Below are 19299 nucleotides of genomic sequence, written 5' to 3'. Positions count from 1 at the left end.
CCTGCAAAACCGTCCATAACACTAAACTCTCATTGTTTTTTGCCACACATTGGTCTGAGATGCCACTGGTTATATAAAATGTACCATTATGAAAGAAGACTGCCAATTAAACTATACCATGCCATCGACTTTTAGATGTATTCCCATTTCAAACATGTTAAGAGGTGCAACTGTGTCTGTGCATCAGTGATCCACAGAAAAACCAGAGATTTACTCTCACAGCTGCATACGCAGGCTTTGGGTCTCTTCAAGTACTAATATTTAGTTCTTTTGGCCTCAGATGTTACCTTTTCGATATATTTGCTGAGGCTAGTTACTAAAACATTCTCTTGTTGATCCCTAGACTACCCAATCTTACTAGTTTATGTGAGTTTACACGTGGAAAATGTTAAATAAGCAGCATTTATTTCTTAATGGCATAATTTTAAAACAGTACAACTTAGAAACGTTGGCTTCTTGGAGTCAACAAAATAAAGCAGATGCCTCCTCCTTTTCTAGCTTATTCTCCTGTCTACGTCTCCTAAACCCTAGAAGTCACGGTATTTTCCTACCCATAATTCCAGCTTGTCTCATTTCCAGCCTCTCAGGTGAGGGTTGAAGTTTACCTCTAGCTTGGCAGTAACAGATTTTGTTCTCACACTTCTTCCTACCCACAGTACCTTGAGTGTCAAAGACAGTGCTCAGAGCTGAAGAGAGCAAGTCAGGTTCTGACTCAACCATAAAAAACTGGATGGGACAGGTTAACAGAACTGGAACCGAGAGTCACACGAGATTTCAAGCTACGATCCATTTGTCCTCACCTCCCTAACATGAGATTCAACTCCTCCTGTTATAAGGATCTACCCTCAGGAAGAGAAGAAAAAATAGGAAAGAGAGAAAGCAAGCACAAGAGAACTGTGCTAACTGCACTGCTATACAAGTCAGCAGGGCACACTGAGTCAGCTCCACAAAAAGTAGCCAGGCTTGTGCTAACGGTCTGGAGTACAAGTTTTTGATTTTCAGCCCAACTAATGTAATATAATCATTCATATTTTAGAAAAAGCATATTTAACAATGTGCACATATGTACTTCTGAACTGTCATAATGTAGGCTTTAGGCAGAAAAAAATCTGCAAATGTAATTTTTAAACCTCATTACATTTTAGCTCTATTATACCACTGTTTGAATTTGCAATATGACAAAAAATGAAAAATACGAGTAAAATTAGGTGTAATTCAAAGAATTAGAATTCGTTCATGTTAATTGTAAAAAAGAAAATACATCTTTAGAAAAAATTCAACTGTTCGGGAATTCCCTGGCTGTCCACTGGTTAAGACTCCATGCTTCCACTGCAGGGGGTGTGGGTTCAATCCCTAGTTGGGGAACAAGGATCTCACATGCTGCGTGGCCAAAAAAAAAACCTCAACTGTTCAACAAAGGTTTACAAACTGTGTTTTCTGAAGGTGGTTCAAGGATCTCACAAATAATGAAACATTTCCTGCCAAACAATGAAGACTTAAATTAAGAAACATAATTTTAACTATTTTTTATATCAGTATTCCATCCAAAATTTGTAGGGGAGAGTGTACTTTATCTGTTTTAAAAAAGTCTGAAAATCATTGTATTAGACAGTTTAACAAAGCTCTCTCTATAAGCACAGAGCAGAAATGTCTTATTTCAGTTCTCCCTACTCCCCTATCCTTGAGAAATAGTTATTTAAAAAACTGATCATTGTTAAAACTTTAAGTAAGCTTTTCAAATGACAATCCAGGATAGTGTATGACCAGATTCCTAAAGGAGATCGTGGCAGTAATGAGAGGTTCATTTCAAGAGTCTGTGAAGTAAAATTAAATCACATTCTAAGTCTATGTCACCATGCTCTGGATATAATTCCTAAATAATTTACTCAAATTTACTTAAAGAAAAGTAGCAGATTTGGACCCACCAGATTTATCAATGGACTCTTTTTCCAATGGGAACATATAGAGATGGGGATTACCTGAGACAAGGTGCTCAGGGAACACTATTAATTTTTAGAATGCTATAAGATTGAGTTATGCACGATATCATGATGGACCTAATTACTTTTAAGTTATCCCTAAAAGCTATATTAAATTTGCTTCTAAATTCCATTAGATACCAACAATCAAGTTACACAAATTTCAAAGTAAAAAAATTACCAGGGACTTTATAAAGACATTGTCATTTAAAATTTAAGTGAAATTTTACATACTAGCTCAATTTACTTTTGAATACAGTAAATGTCCAAATTATAAATTCTGCTTACAAATTGGCCCATTCACTAGAACTCTAAACACATTTCCCATTGAAACACTGGCTGGATACATTTCCACATCAGAGTATGAATCTTTAATGTAAGTAAAGCAACATATTTGTATAATTAAAAATTATATGTTGCAATACAACAAATTAATAGATCAAACAAAAAATAGTAGTGAGTTTATCTTCAATGTTAGGGCTTGAGAAAAAGCACTATAAACTGTTATAATTATATACACCAAGAAGCCTCAAGTGATCCAGTGATCCAGGGCAGGATGACAGACTTCCAATCCGGCTGCCCTTCTACCTCATCACTAAGGAAAGCACTTCAAAAAAAAAGGATTCCCTGGGAATTCCCTGGCGGTCCAGTGGTTAGGACTCTGTGCTTTCGCTGCCGAGGGTGCGGATTCAATCCCTAGCTGGGGAACTAAGATCTCACAAGCCATGCAGCACAGTCAAAAAAATAAAAGGGTCGGGGGGGGGGATTCCCTGAAGACTTAAATCTCAAAGCTTGGACCCCAGACAGCCTATGGACTTTTGGTTAAAGATATCTCCACTGTCTCCCCAATCAAATGCCATCAAATGATAGTAAAGGACAAAAAAAGGTAATAAACCAAAAGGACAAAAAAGGGAAAGGAGACATGAGCAAACGAGAAGACAATAAATACTTAGAAGACAAAAAGTAAACAGAAAAATGGTAACTTAGCAGAATGAATGAAGTGATGAATGTAGTGACTGCTACAGAGTGGGGATACTGATGAGAAGAGCTTATATGCCCCAAAGAACCCCTAAAGACTCAATATTGATAGGCAACAGATGTTGAAGAAGGTAGGGGTAAGGCCCTGGGCTGAATACTGAGATAGGGACCACAAGTGTATATAAAGAAGACTCCCGGGACTTCCCTGGTGGCATAGTGGTTAAGAATACACCTGCCAATGCAGGGTAACCAGGTTCAAGCCCTCGTCCGGGAAGATCCCACATGCCGCGGAGCAACTAAGCCCGTGCGCCACAACTACTGAGCCTGCACTCTAAAGCCCAAGAGCCACAACTACTGAAGCCCACGCGCCACAACTACTGAAGCCCACCCGCCTAGAGCCCGTGCTCCGCAACAAGAGAAGCCACCGCAACGAGAAGCCCATGCACCGCAAAGAAGAGTAGCCCCCGCTTGCCGCAACTAGAGAAAGTCCACGCACAGCAACAAAGACCTAATGCAGCCAAATATAAATAAATAAAATAAATTAATTTATTTAAAAAAAAAAAGAAGACTCCCATGCAGCAGACCCAGGGAGGAACCAGTATAGATTAGAACCCTGGAGCAGAAGGATAAAAGGTAGCCAGAAGAGAGGTTTCCAGAAAAAAAGGGGGAGGAGAACTTAAAAAACTGTGAAGTATTTGAGTGTTTAGAAAATTTGTTAACGGGCATTTTAAGAATTTGGAAAAAAAATCACAATGTATATATAACAAAGCAAGTGAAAACACAGGCAATTAATAATTCCAGGAAAACTAAAGAGTTATAAAAGAAATGAAACATAACCACGTATCCTGCTTGGCTGGAGAGGGAATATATGCATATTCATAATAAACAATAAGTACTGAAGCACTGATTTAACCAAAAATGTAATCATATTGGAAGGACAGGGAGAGGTTAAATAGAGACGGGGCCCAGGTGTTGGTGTAAGAGCCCTTAGTCCTCAACTACTATAAAAGAAGACTATATAAAGGTGGAATGAGTACACTGTTTTGAAATCTCAAAGTAAATACTACCTTAAAGGTTTCAAAAGCAGATGCCTGGGTCTTCCCTGGTGGCACAGTGGTTAAGAATCCGCCTGCCAATGCAGGGGACATGGGTTCGAGCCCTGGTCCGGGAAGATCCCACATGCCGTGGAGCAACTAAGCCTGTGTGCCACAACTACTGAGCCTGCACTCTAGAGCCCGCAAGCCACAACTACTGAGCCTACGAGCCACAACTACTGAAGCCCAGGTGCCTAGAGCCCGTGCTCTGCAACAAGAGAAGCCAACGTAATGAGGAGCCCACGTGCCGCCACAAAGAGTAGCCCCCGCTCGCCACAACTAGAGAAAACCCGTGTGCAGCAGCAAAGACCCAATGCAACTAAAAAATTAAACAAATGAATAAATAAAATTTAAAAAAAAAAAAAAAGCAGATGCCTGGAGATGGGTTAGGAGTGGCACTGCTCTTTTTTCCTTTTAAGTCATGGCACTATTAGATTAACTGAGAATTTATTACTTGGATGATAATAAACCTTTAGGAAAGATTCTGAGAGGTTTCTTGGCGCATCCAAGGGCATCAGAAAAAGGTTAAGAAAAGGTTAATGTCACTGGTTCTTTATTACATCAAATTAAACCTCAAAACATTTTCTTTATGTAGAGATAAGGGCAACTGAAAGCAAAGGTTAAAGAGGAGGTATGTGTGTGAGTGTATTAACAAAAGAGAGACAAACTGCCTGAAATGGAATTTACCTGTGAGTTTTTAAAGATATGGGGCTTCTGATAACACTGGAAAAGATAATTCTGATCAGTCCTCCCACTGAGGAAAAAATAGAAAAGCTGGCAAAATATAAAAATGATACATCTGCTCGAGGGCAGCAGAGAGCTTCCAACAGGATGAGGGATTAGCAGGCCGAGGACTGAAGAAGAGGGAAATTCAGACAGATGAGCCTATGGCTCATCTTTGAATCATCTTAGTTCTTGAAATTAGATTAAGGACATTCCAGAATTCTAATGACTCCAGGCACTTGGCAGAGGTGAGAAAAATGGAAGTTTAATACCCTTAAAGAGAGAAAAAAGGCAAAAGAAGGTAAGACGGTAGGACAGTGGGGTCAGACAATCACCCTAAGTCAGCTCTGCAGTGGTATGTCGCCTGAACAGCTTCCTTATTGGCCAGAGTTCCTGATAGAGAGAAGCATTTTGGCAATTCACAAACATACATTAACTCAAACTTCTGAAAGTGGGTTGTAGTCATCACTTTCAATTCTACACATTAAAAAAAAAGAAAAAAAGTAAATCCACCTTCATTTTGTTCTAAAAATAGTGCAATTTAAACTCACTTTTCTAATACCATTTTTCTTATCTGTGACTTATTGTTGCAATTGTTACATGGACCAAAATGGGCAGCATTAACTGGGTGCCACTCAGGGATGACGTTTGTAAAGGTGACCAGATTCTTCATACACCTATAAAAAAAGAAGACAAAACTTTGATTAAGTTAAATTCATTTATGTTAACTCAATCAACATTTAAAATAAAAAGGTACTTTCTTTTATTTGTTTATTCATACTTTCCTATTTCCTCAAATCAATATATCCATGTTCCTCCCGAACCCTACTCTAGTAAAGCTCTTGTAAGGACCCTCCACGTGAATTACCTATAGTTTTCAGCTATGAGATGAAGAAAACGTTAAGGCAGAGTTTCTCGAGAGCAATACCACTGCTATTTTGCACTGGGTTGTTCTTTGCTGTGCGGAACACTACCGTGCATTGCTGGATACGTGGCCTCATCCCTGGCCTCTACCCACTAGATGCCAGTAACAGCCTCCAGCTGTAGCAACTAGTTATCTCCAGACATTGCCAAATGTCCCATGGGACAAAAATAGCCCCCCCCCCGCCCCAGAAAAATATTTTTCTCAAAAAATAGTTGAGAACCACTGTTCTAAGGCTTTCAAATTTATTAAGAGCTCATCTCTTACTCAAAAAATTCACAATCTGGCTCTCCATTATTGACAACCTAAAACAAAAAGGGGCACTTACAAATATATACAATCAGGAATAGAGACAACTTAATTATCTTGATCCTTAAAATATAAGAATATCAGCTGCGAAAGAATATTGCTTTCACAGTTTACAAAAATTCTAAATTTGCACTTTAGCCTGAATACTTAATAGCAATAGGCATCTAAAAAGATATCTTTACAGATGCACACTGTACCGCAACTAGATCCGCTTTAGTAACATCTTTAAAAGAGCAATTATTCTAAAAAGATGATCTTTACAGATGCACACTGTGCCTCAACTAGATCCGCTTCAGTAATATCTTTAAAAGAGCAATTATTTATTATCTAGGAGACACCACCTTCTTCTCTAAACAGTAACAAATACTGGTAAGTCATAAGTGAGATAAGCACGGGCCGTTAAAAATAGATCAGGGAAGCTAACATTTTAAAAGCAAAGCCACATAGAGGTATCAACAAATACACTGACTATATTTCTGCTAAATTCTTAGTTCTCAGAGATAAACGTGAAGTAAAGGTTCCTATTTTTTAGTTAATAAGAGGGAGTTTGTCTCAGCAAGTAAGTGTTAATGCTCCACAGGACACCTAACATTTCTGAGCACTTACTGTGTACAAGTCACCGTGCTAAGCACTCACGTACCAAACAAATCCAAGTGGCAGGTACTATTCTTATCCCCATTTTACAGATGAGGAAAGTGAAATACATCAGATGATAAATGACAGACTTGAGACAGGAATTCAGGGAGTCCAACTCCAAAGACCATGTTTTTAACTGCCTCCAGAACATATCTTCTAAATTAAGTAAGAGCTGTTCAACTGGCACTAAAAGCAGCAGCACAGAAATGAATGAGTTTGCTGGGTATTCTTCCACCAGATTAAGTGAAAATACTTTTAGTAAAATGCCACTTCATTTTAGCTTTTCCTCTATAACTCCTTTTACTTTTAGAACTAAGAACTTAAAAAAAAAAAAAAAAAAAGGCAAACCCAAAGTGGTTGGTGGCTTCTGTGCCTTGAGCTCTCAGAGTTTTTTCTATACAGCTCCAAAATGCACTTATCCACCTTGTATGCAAAGCCAACAGATCAAAATAACGACTAAGTCACCGGTCCCCCATTATGTTCATGTTATTTCCCTAACTAACTGGTCTGAATTTGGCCAGAATAAAGATTATTTCTGTTGAGTTCCTGGCACACAGGATATGTTCAATGAAAAGCTGTCAAACAACTGAGATGGGGACTTTGGAAAAGCTATAATGAAGCTGATTTTAATCATAAGACTTGTATATGTTATTTATGTTATTTAAAATCCAGGTGGTGATTAGGCAGTACACCACAGTGAGCAGGAAAGTCTTAGAGAACAGAAAACCTAAGCCTGAATTTTGCCACTTACTAGCGTGTCACCTTGGGCATCAATTTAACCCCTTAAAGCTTCAGTTTTCACATTGTCAAATGAGGAGAAAGTCAGGTAATTTATAGAAATTAATGACAGAAGACCTAGAAGCAGGTATTTGTTCTCATACTCACTTACACAAAATTATTTAAGTCTTAGGTATGAGTGAAATGCTAACTCTTACTCTGTTCTAGAACTTTCAAGCTAACTGGTGAAAATACAAATGTTTCCTGGTTCTGTAGCTTGGATTCCCTAGAGTGTTCTCTCAGTCCCAACTCTCCTCAACTGATCCCTAAATACCTAAAAATAATCTTGATTAAGATAATGGATATCTAAAGCAATACTTTCCTCTTATAGTTTTATTTAATAACTTTGAGAGACTCCAAATTTTCTAGTTTACTAACAGTTGACTTTCAGAAAAGAGGAAAGGCCAGCCAGCCAGAGACTTTCTCATATATGGACAAAGTGAGGGTATCATGCCTGATGAACTTTCTCTCCCTGACTCCTCTTCTAAAACCTAATTTCTCTCCTTATTTATGTGGCAGGTGTATGGAGGCAAGATAAATTTGCAGCTTCTTTCTTCTCCATGCTTCTTCCCAAGTACCAATCTCAGGGTCATGTACAACAACCATGATCCCTCTAATCCTCACCTAGAGGCATCAGGGAAGTAGAAAGTACGGCTGAGACAGCTCACGTGTGGAAGGATTCTGGTGATGGCTGGTCTTTCATGGGACTAAGGAAAGGAATAGGAAAGCATAAGTTACCTCTGAGGACTGCTATCAGACTCTGGGAGCCTAAAATCAAGTTGCCATGATGTTAAAAACAAGCGCACAAAAGCTCTAGTCCCTAATATTGGCGTAAACAAAACACACATAGTTTTTCAAAGAATTCTAAGAGGTATTCTTACTCAGTGGGGAATCCAGAGGGGAGGGGAGTCCAGGGGAACACGCTACATTCCCATTTGTCCCCACTTCCCACTAAAGAACTTCTTAAGAAAATGCCTTCTAGTAATCTATCAAACCATTTTTTTTTGTACTCTTCTAGTATGAAGAAGCAAGCAAATTGCAATTTCTGAGGCTCAAAATTTTCCTTTAAACCTTAATGGTGGAGAAACTTCAATATATGGTGGGAAATTTTATGAAGGGTAGAGAGAGCAGTGCTACAAGTGGAAGCAAGTTTTCTTCCAATTTTATTACTTGGAGCCATTTTCAACAGAATGAATCCATTTTAAAAAATAGAAAAACTAACCTGTTTTGATATTTGTGTCCACATTGTGAACATTCAAAATTCCAAGAAAAAGAATATGTGAAGAGCTTCTCAACGTGGGGTTCTGTTTTTAAGAGCAGGGGAAGTGCAAACACAGGGCTTTCCATATCACCTTGAAGAAGAAAAAAAAAAATTATTGCTCATAATTAACTGAAAAAAGATAAACCAAAATTACAAATTGTTGTCTTTTCTCACTACATTCACAGTGTGAATATATGTGAATATGTATGTATGACAGAGTAAGTTATTCACAGCTGGGCAAGGGAAGTTTTCAAAGCAATTTCTAAAAATGTCCATCATAAAGATTTAATTAACACTCAGTATCTTTCATTTGTCTTGGTGGACACTTATGAAAACTTCTTAAGACAAAAGATAGAAAAGGCTCATACTGTCTCCTCAGATCTTTTTAGGTTTTCTCAGGGAAAACATATCCTCAGAACTATAACGGCCCTAGAGTATTATAAAAACAAAGCAAAAACATGTACAGGTTTGTTTGGTACAGATACTAAAAGTAATGACTGGTGGAACACTGTACGATAGTAATTTCAGAGCTGGACAAAACCATTAAAAAGCCATCTCCATTCTGACTCTCTTGTTCTACATGTGGTGAGGGTATGACAAACCAGGCTTAGAGGACTAGATTCAAATCTCCAGACACCTTACCTACTACTTTTCTTAATCTTTTAACAATTAAAATTAAACTTCAACAACTTTAAGGCTAAAGAAGATCTGAATTTTGTTGTCATTAAAACAAAAACCCAACTGTGGATTCTGTTTTCCAATTTAGAGACCAGCAAGCAAGTTAGTAGGAGGATTTATATTCTCCTCTTACATCCATCCTCCAATTGGTTTCTCTCCTTCCTATCCTCCGGGGAGCTTAGATGCTGCCTTACTGATTTGGCCTGAGAAAGAACCTGAGTTCTTCTATCCTCTCCCTCCCCTGGGACAGTCTCACTTCCGTGGTTCAGTTCTCCCCCTGGGCTAGAACTACAGTTGCCTGGAACACAGCCAGGAGGAGTCACCTTGGCATGACCAAAAGGCAGAACAGTGGGTTTTATTGCCTAAGCACACGCTATAAATATCGGTGGTCACAAAGGCTATTTTAATAGTCACCTTTGTGGTGCAGTCCCACAGCTATTTTTGTACAAAAAACATAAAATATTTTTTATAAACAGAAATAAATACAAATCAATCTCCTAAAAATGAACAGATGCAACATCATATGCATAAACAGTGCAGAGTACAGCATGAGTTTGTAATCAGTTATCAGCCTTTAAATGCTTACTCTATTGTAACTAAATATTAAGTGAAAAAGTAAGTAATTTGTATTTCATGAGGACATAGAATCTTTAGGTCTAAAAATACATGAAGTTTTCAATGAATCAAAGTATCATGAATCAAAGTATCATGAAAGAGCTCAAAACACAGTTAAATAAGTTACATGATTACAGATCATTTTAGATAATTTACATAGCTCCTAAATTGATCTTAATTATTTTTCCTTTGATTACAAGTTTTATGGGTATAAAGCATCCTATTAGAGAACTTATAATGCCAATACCTAATTCTAATTTTTAGAACCTCCAGCCTAAATTAGTTAAGTGGTTGATAGATTGATGGCTGCATTGGATCTTCGTTGCTGCACTCGGGCTTTCTCTAGTTGCGGTGAGCGGGGGCTACTCATCATTGCGGTGCGTGGGCCTCTCATTGTGGTGGCTTCTCTTGTTGCGAAGCACAGGCTCTAGGCTTATGGGCTTCAGTAGTTGTTGCACGCGGGCTCAGCAGTTGTGGCTCGCGGGCTCTAGAGCACAGGTTCAGCGGTTGTGGTGCACGGCCTTAGTTGCTCCGCGGCATGTGGGATCTTCCCGGACCAGGGCTCGAACCCATGTTCCCTGCATTGGCAGGCGGCTTCTTAACCACTGTGCCACCAGGGAAGCCCTAGTTAAGTGGTTTCTTTGCCTCTAGTACCTTATCCCCAACTCCTACCCAACTACAGATCTTCCTCATCTTATGATAGGGTTAGGTCCCAATAAACCTTTATACTGTAAGCTGAAAATATCATTAAGTCGAAAATGCATTTAATACACCTAACCTACTGAATATCACAGCTTAACCCAGCCTAACTTCAACGTGCTCAGAAAACTTAACATTAGGATACAGTTGGGCAAAATCATTGAATACAAAGCCTATTTTAAAATAAAGTATTGAATATCTCATATAATTTATTGAATACTATAATGAAAGTGAAAAACAGAAGGGTGGTCTGGGTCCAGCATGGTTTTAAGTGTATCAGTTGTTTACCCCATGATTGCATGGCTGGCTGGGAGCTACAGCCACTGCCCAGCATCACGAGTGAGTATCACACCACTTACCACTAGCCCAGGAAAAGATCAAAATTCAAAGTGCAGTTTCTACTGAATGCATTGATCTCTTTAACATCATTGTAAACTCAAAAAATCAAAAGTCAGACCATTGAAAGATGGGGACCTAGTACCTAGTTTGCATATTGCCCTAAAGTACCCTCGTTTATTACCAGGATGCAAACCTTTCAGTGACTCCTTGCCCTCTAGCTATTCAAGTTTCCTCTTCTGTTAATTTCTCATTAATGTTTTCTGGCCATTTTTCTATCAGTTTTTGTCTTTTTTTTTTTTTAACTGATGTACAGGAGTTCTTTGTAAGATATCCTGGGTATTATTTCTTTGTTCTACCTTTGCCCAGAGGTTTTAAACTTTAATGTAATCACAGTCACCAATCTCTTCTTTTATGTATCTTATTTAGGAAATTCTTCCCCACTGAGCAGTAAAATATTCACCTGTATTTTCTTCCAGAAGTTTTACAACTCTGCTTTTCATGTTCAGGCTTTTAAATATGCTGAAGTTTCTTTCTAATTACGGTGTGAAGTAGGGATCTATTTTCCCCCTGTATCAGGAAACTACTGTTCCAAGCACCGTTTCCTGGATGGCCTTTTCTTTCCCCACCTACCTGCATCAGTACCTCCATCATGGTTATGAAGTAACCAAACAGGGAGAGTTCTGATCTGGACTTTCTATTCTGTTCTAGTGGTCTGTCTATCCTTACACTGGTACACTACACTCAAAGGCTAAATTACTCTTTACACTTACATAAATAAGTAGAAACCATAACAATAACAGCTTTTTCCTTTTTAAAAAAAAGAAAGAAATATACACATTAAAGGGAAAGAAAACACCAAATTGAAGATAGTAGTTACCTTTGTGGGGAGGTAAGGAAGAATTGGGGAAGAGTGCAAAAAGGGCTTCAGTTGTATTTGTAATGTTATATTTCTTAAACTGTGGGGAGGGAGAGCAGAGAGGACAGTTTACGGGGGAGGGAGAGCAGAGAGGACAGTTTACAATGCGTTTTTTAAAAACAATATTCAAAATGAGGAAGTGGCTGGCTGATCTTAAAAATTTAACAAACATTCCGGGTCAATACAGATTCTACTTCTCTTTCTTTAGTACTTTAAAATACACGTTAATATTCAGAATGAGGACACATACATCGTAAGACTCTAAAGTGCTCCCTGAAACACAGATTTCATTAGTAAGATCTTAGCCTCTAATGTAGCACCTCTCACTGCTGACTGAGTAGCACAAACGCAAATGAGAGGATTCTACTGTATTGGAAGAGCTGTATGCTTGCCCAATTGCTATGAGTGCACAAAATTTACAAATCCCAGACCCAAGGTAGCAATAGAGCAAGACGCCACCTTGTAAATACAATTAGCAGGGATAAGAAGAGTGATGATGCAGACTGGGGAAGAAACCACTCTTTAATTCAATTGGGAACTGGAGTAGGGAACCTGAATAAAACATCTCAGGTCACTCTAGGAGGGAAATGATACCTGCAAAATGCAACACGGGAGCCCCTCAGTCTACACTCTGGCAATCTTATGAAAAAGGCTCCTTTGAAATGAGTATCCACCCAACAGATCAGTGATTGGGGGTAAGGAAAGGGGCTGACCATAAAGGAGCCAGGGGAACATTTTCATGGTGATAGAACTGTTCTATATTTTGACTGTGGAAATGGTAACACAACTATATACATTTGAAAAGGATTTTACTATATGTAAATCATACTTTGATAAAAAGAATATTCGTCCCATCTGAGATCCCACCTGATGATGAATTAGAATAGCCCTTTAGTCCTAGAGGAGGCAATGCCAAAGATCTGGCATATGGAAAATCAGTTTATAAGAACAGAGTAAACTTAAATATGTAGGAGTTCATGAAAAACAAAATAGTAAAACTAGGGGACAGAACTGTGGGACAAAGAAATAAGGGGACACAACCATGCAAAAAAGACACTGCTTCCAGATACACTATCTGGGTCTGATGAAATAAAGGCCACTTGTTGAGAGAAAAACTTGAAGGCATTGATATTGTACATAATTTAACAGGAGTATTATACTAATAGGAGTATCATATATTCAGCTACTACAACACAATATTAATCGAAGAGTTAATACAAGGATAAAGAGAGGGACTTCCCTGGTGGCGCACTGGTTGGGAATACGCCTACCAATGCAGGGTTCGAGCCCTGGTCCAGGAAGATCCCACATGCCACGGAGCAACTAAGCCCGTGCGCCACAACTACTGAGCTCGCAAGCCACAACTACTGAAGCCCGCGCGCCTAGAGCCCGTGCTCTGCAACAAGAGAAGCCCCCGCAATGAGAAGCCCACGCACCACAACTACTGAGCCCACGTGCCACAACTACTGAAGCCCGCGCACCTAGAGTCCTTGCTCTGCAACAAGTGAAGCCACTCAATGAGAAGCCCGCGCAAGGCAATGAAGAGTAGCCCCCGCTCGCTGCAACTAGAGAAAGCCCACGTGCAGCAACAAAGACCCAACACAGTCAAAAATAAAATAAATAAATTAAATTTTTAAAAAATAGACTTAAAAAAAAAAGGATAAAGAGAAATATGGTAATTCCCTGGCGGTCCAGTGGTTAGGACTCAGCTCTTTCATTGCTGGGGCCCCGGGTTCTATCCCTGGTCAGGGAACTAAGATCCCACGAGCCGTGTGGCAGGAAAAAAAAAAAAAAAAAAAGATAAAGAGAAATAAAACAAAAGGCACCCCCTCAAAAAAAAAAAAAAAATCACTACCAGCTTCTTTTTGCAATACAAAAAAAAATTTATAAAGACCTGGAGACTCTAGCACCCCTGTTCCACTCTGCTCCCAGAGGCCAAAAGACAATTCATAGAGGACAAAGCAGGTCTCATTCTTATGCCCTTTTTAAAAGTAAGAAAACTTTCCCAAAAGGTCATCAGTATATATCTCCTCATATTCCATTGGCTAAAATTGTACCATATGTCCATTCCTAAACCAATCACTAGCAGGGGAAATAGAATTATTATGGTTGGTGTAGACCAGAGATTCTCAACCCCATCCGTCCGTAAGAATCACATGGAGGCTTCTAAAAGTTACTGATACTTGAACTCCATCCTGAGATTCTTATGTAATGGGCTCCCAGCACTAGTTATTTACTTATAAATTTCCTAGGTGCTTTTTTAATACACAGTCAGTCAAGGCTGAAAACGCTGGAGTAGTCTACTGGGGGACAGTATTGGGAAAGCAACGGATGGTGTATCCCGTGAGTATTCAGCTGGTCCTGAGAACTGCATCCATGCTGAAGGGGTGGAACACGTGCCTGCATATTTATATAGAACACCTCCATCCACGAATGATTTAACCAGTGATGAAATGATCAGATTCCAAGAATCTGATCATCCCAAGTAATAAAACAGTATTATATTTCCTTTTGATGTAAGTATGTCTTTATGGTAGATGAGTAATACAATTCAATTCCATAAATTACTTACCTAATGTACACCTAAGCTGAGGCTGCAGCCTAATAAAAATATCGTCTCTGACTTCATTCAGACACGTCTCTATCTTTGCAAATATTTCAGAAGGAAGTTTTTTACAATCTCCATCTGATAATAAAATACAGAACATTATCAATTTCTCATCAACCTATTTCTTTCTACAGACAATTAAGACATTACCAAAATGAACGTTTACCAGAGTCAACAAATTTTGCAGAGACAAAAATGGAAAATACAAAATTCCTGAATTCTTCTTCCTCTCTCTGTGGTATACCATATATTCCCTCAATATGCGTTAACAGCACAATATCATTAGTACTGACTGCCTGGCTCAACGTCATTCTGCCTGAGTAAAATCTCAGTGCAAGTCTTTGAGGCCTGGCTAAAGAGCCACACTTTCAGATATTCTGCCCATCTCTGAAACAGCTGAAGCTCTCTCTTTTCATGAAATTATTACTTATGCTAGAGACAAAATCTAGCCATTTAATCCTCTCTGTTTAACTTTTACTGGACTTAACTAGATCACAGGAGCAGACAAATTTATAAGGAGTCTTAATACAGTCATGATTATTTCCCAAACTAACATTTGGTATGTTTTCCTCCTCCTATGTCTTTTGAAGGGCCTTCAATGACATCATCACATTTCATACAATTCTACATTCTGCTTTTTTTTTTACACAAATCTGCTTCATTAAAAACTTTGCAGGCTAGTAATTACACTCTGACAGAACCATAGTTTTATTAGCCATTCCCTATTGTTGGACATTAAGTTGTTTCTTTTTTTACTATTATAAATACTATCATGTTAAACATCTTTGGGCACACACCTGTCCATGTTTTTCATCATTTCTTTAGGGTAAAAGTCCTCAAGATGCAATTACTCTGGCAGAAAACTACCTAAGATTAATAAGAAAATTATTTTGAATAAAAACCGCCATATGCATCTGACTCTAGTTACTTTTAAGCTACAAACAGATCTTTTCACTCAAATCTCTTACGAATAAATAATTCATACAGCCTGATCACACTCTGCTTATATGTTTCACTATGAAAACATCCGGAGTCTTCTGTAATATGAAGTAAGCATTAACCAGAATTTTTGTTATTTGACCACACTGAAGAAGAGAGAAAACTTATAATCCAAAGTAATGTAGCTTGAACAAATGTTAATTACAACTATATTGTAAAAACTACAATTATCTTGTAAAAAATTAATATAATATTAAAATTAAAAGTTAATATTAATTTAATATTCAAGTCAAAATTTGAATGAGGTATGTTCTTTTACAACAAACAACTGTCACCAACTCAGTACTGGGGTTTCTATAATTATACAAAACAGGAATAAAGAGAAAAGGCAGAAGCAAATATGCTTCTGAGAAACTGAATTTTAGAAATTGCAAAAAACTTCAATCTCAAAGAAACTCAAATTGAAACAAAATATTTTTTATCTAAAAAAATTACAACTTTTTAAACGTTTCTACGCAAAGGTGATTACAGTGTTCTGGGATGTTTATTTCTACATATGAAAATGGAATTATTATGTTGGTATAACCCTTCCGGAAAGCCATTTAGAAAGACTCTTTTTTTTTTTAAAGGATTCCCAAGGGGATCCCCTTCTTTTTTTAAATATAAATTTATTTATTTTATTTATTTACTTTTGGCTGTGTTGGGTCTTTGTTGCTGCCCATGGGCTTTCTCTAGTTGCAGTGAGTGGGGGCTACCCTTTATATAAATATTTTAACATCCCTTCTAGGGTATAATCAGCAATGGATTCAAAGGATACAGGGATATCTGCCATGGTATTTACACATAACAGCAAAAAAAAATGATAAGTAGCCTGAATGGTTAACAATGGGGAAACAATGTATAAGAGTATACTAATAAAGTAAAATGTTGCACAACCGAAGTCAAACTGCATAAAGGTTAGGATTCTCCACCTACCATATACCAAAACCCCAAAAGCCATAATAATTAAAGAGTATGGTATTGGTACAGAGACAGAAAAATAGTCAACAATGGGGAAACAATGTATAAGATCTATATAAAAGATTGCATGATCAAAGTCAAGTTGAATAAAGATGAGGACAGCAAGACCTAAAATGCCCTAATAATTAAAAGTGTGGTATTGGTGCAGGGACAGATAAAGTGACCAAGAAAACAAAGCAGAGTTAAGGAACAGCTGCACACATACACAGAATGTTATATGACAAAGGGGGCATGGCAGATCAATTGAGGAAAAAGGTGGAGCTAGAAAAACTGGCTATGCAATGGAAAAAAATGAAACGTTACCACGTACCAGACACAATTACCTCCAGTTGAACTAAGAATTTCAATGTAAAAAGCAAAGCTCTGTGACTTCTCAGTGAAAACAGAGGTAAATGACTTTCTGATCTTGGAGAAAGGAAACATTTCTTTTTAAAACCACAGACATTACTAGCTATAAAAGGAAAGATTAACAATTTCTGTCATCAAAAGATATCTTTAAAAAAGTAGAAACATGAGATACAAAGTGGGAGATTCAGTAACCTGTCTGAATAAATATAGCAACAAGGACATATAAAAACTCACACAAATCAATAAGAACATGACAATACAACAAACAGGGATAAGACACAAACAGGCTTCACAGAGGGAACAGAGGGTCAATCTACATACAAAGAGCTGTTCAACCTCTTTAAAATCTGGGAAAAGCAAATCAAGACCACAAACCATTTTATATCATTCAAATTGCAAAAATCACCACGTGTGAAAAAAACCAAGGGAGGAAATATGGATTAGGAAAATCTCTTCTACATTGCTAATGGGAGTAGACTGGTACAACCACTTTGGAAAACCATTATCTAGTAAATCTGAACTCAGAGTCTATCCTACGGTATATCCAAGAAAAACTCTTGTGCCCCAGGAGACTTGCCTAAGAATAGTCACAGCAGCAGTATTTACAATTGCAAAAAACAACCGAATGACAGATGAATAAATACACATATGTACTTACAGACTGATATACTTACAAACTGGAAATATCATATAGCAACAAAAATCAATGAAACACAAATACAACCAGTACAACCAGCATAGATAAATCTTTATAAAAAAAAAAAAAAGTCCCAGAAGAAATACTGTACAGTATGTCTTTTTTTATGAAGTTCAAAACATTAAATTAGGCAATATATTGCTTAGCCATATATATGTAGGAAAAGCTATTAAAAAACAAGAAACGATATAACACATATTGATATAACACATTTCAGGATAATGATTAACTTTGGGGGAGGTAGATGATGGGATGTGGAGGAACACATAGGTAGATGCAAGTCACTGGAAATATTTTAATTTATCTTGGGTTCATGGGTATCCTATTTTATAGAAAATAAAAATACAGCCCTCACTGTGAAAAGAGATTTTGGGGGAGTTGTGGGATTATGGATGGTTTGTATTTACTTCTTTATTCTGCTTTACGGCAACTCAAAAACTTAAAGTTGTACTTTGATGTATTCTATGTTGACCACCATTACCCTGACAGCTAAGATACAGCCATAGCCTCTTTATTCTTTACTCTTAGTTTTTGAAAAAGACTGCCTTTTGGGCAGTCATGATAACACAACTGGTGTTCACTCAAGCTTCATGACAGACTCGGTCCCTATGCTCCTTGCTCCGAGGTTCTACGTAAAACAAAAGCTACTGATGGCATCTTTTTGCGTGCTACAACGGTCAACATTAACCTCTTTAAAAATTAAAGAGAAATAAAATGTTATTACTAACCTTTAACTCCATCCAACTGACTGGTGTGCAGAAACTCATTGGCTTGATTATACCTGGTAAACAACTGACCGAACACAGACTCCTCTTTAGAGCATAGGTCAGTCACAGTGTTTTTCAGCCCTTCCAAGTGCACCAATGCTGACAGGATACAGTCTAACCAACAGAGAGCATATGCGTTTTTCCACTGGACACATGAAGTCTGGCAAAATGAGGTATGCTTGCTCTCCAACGGCACTTCCAGTTCAGATGCGCATCCTTCATTTTGAGGGGCAGTCCCTCCAGTTCTAGAAACATCAACCACAGTAGAATCTTCTTCAGCAGCCATGTCAACAATATCAGCTTCCAAAATCTCATTCTGCTCCAAGGAATCAGTTGTCCTAATTGGATTCTGTTGACCACCGTGTAGTAAACGAGGTAAGTCTGATGAGGTTTCATCATACTCTTCTTCATTATGTTTACTGTTCAAAACTTGTTCACCATCAATACCATTATGATGTTTAGTCTTTTTGGCATTTGCTAAAAGAGGTGACTCTTTAGAGTTGGTTTCCACGATCTTTCTTTTTTGAGGCTTATTTGGAGTGTGACAATCTTCCAAATCAGGAGTAATTAAGTTATTAAGTGATTTAGAGCCCAAGGGATAGATGCACTAGAAAGAAAAAATAACAAAAACTAAAAATTCAAATAAGCTCAAGCTTTAACTTCACAGATTCTACATCATGAAAAATATGTACAAATTTTTAGCATTACTTTGACCTGAGAGGGTATACAATATTATCAATCTAAATTTGAAGGAACCAGGGATAAACAGCTATTTAATCAAAAATTTCGTCCACAAAGAGTAATTTTTCCTAGTTAATCTGAACAATCAAGGGTTTAATCTGAGTTACTCTAGAGTAAGCTAGCAAGGAAAACATACAAAATTTTGCTTTAATAAAGAATCTAATGTTGAGTGAATTAAAAATTCCAACATTTTATGAGTGTACTATTCTTTTTAAGACAGGTACACTGCATGGCATTAAAAACTAGAAAAGTA

The 19299-nt window shown here is 37.7% G+C and overlaps 1 protein-coding gene across 6 annotated transcripts in view; it reads right to left on the bottom strand.

Moving 5' to 3' along the window:
- Positions 1 to 19299, bottom strand: part of USPL1 (ubiquitin specific peptidase like 1) — a 39810-nt gene that overhangs the window by 6158 nt on the left and 14353 nt on the right. For 4 of the 6 annotated variants that reach the window (XM_079902653.1, XM_079902656.1, XM_079902654.1 and 1 more), the window contains 4 exons: positions 18267 to 18912; positions 14499 to 14612; positions 8641 to 8770; positions 5326 to 5451 (listed from right to left, as the gene is read on the bottom strand). In XM_079902653.1, the coding sequence (XP_079758779.1) occupies positions 5326 to 5451; positions 8641 to 8770; positions 14499 to 14612; positions 18267 to 18912 (1016 nt within the window). Of the gene's footprint in view, positions 1 to 5325; positions 5452 to 8640; positions 8771 to 14498; positions 14613 to 15331; positions 15342 to 18266; positions 18913 to 19299 lie in introns of those variants that run through there. The other 2 variants (XM_079902658.1, XM_079902657.1) reach the window with 2 other exon arrangements.

Source organism: Stenella coeruleoalba (assembly GCF_951394435.1).
Source record: "Stenella coeruleoalba genome assembly, chromosome: 18".
Lineage (NCBI taxonomy): Eukaryota > Metazoa > Chordata > Mammalia > Artiodactyla > Delphinidae > Stenella > Stenella coeruleoalba.
The sequence above is the reverse complement of the archived record's forward strand: the minus strand, read 5'-3'. Positions and strand labels throughout refer to the sequence as shown.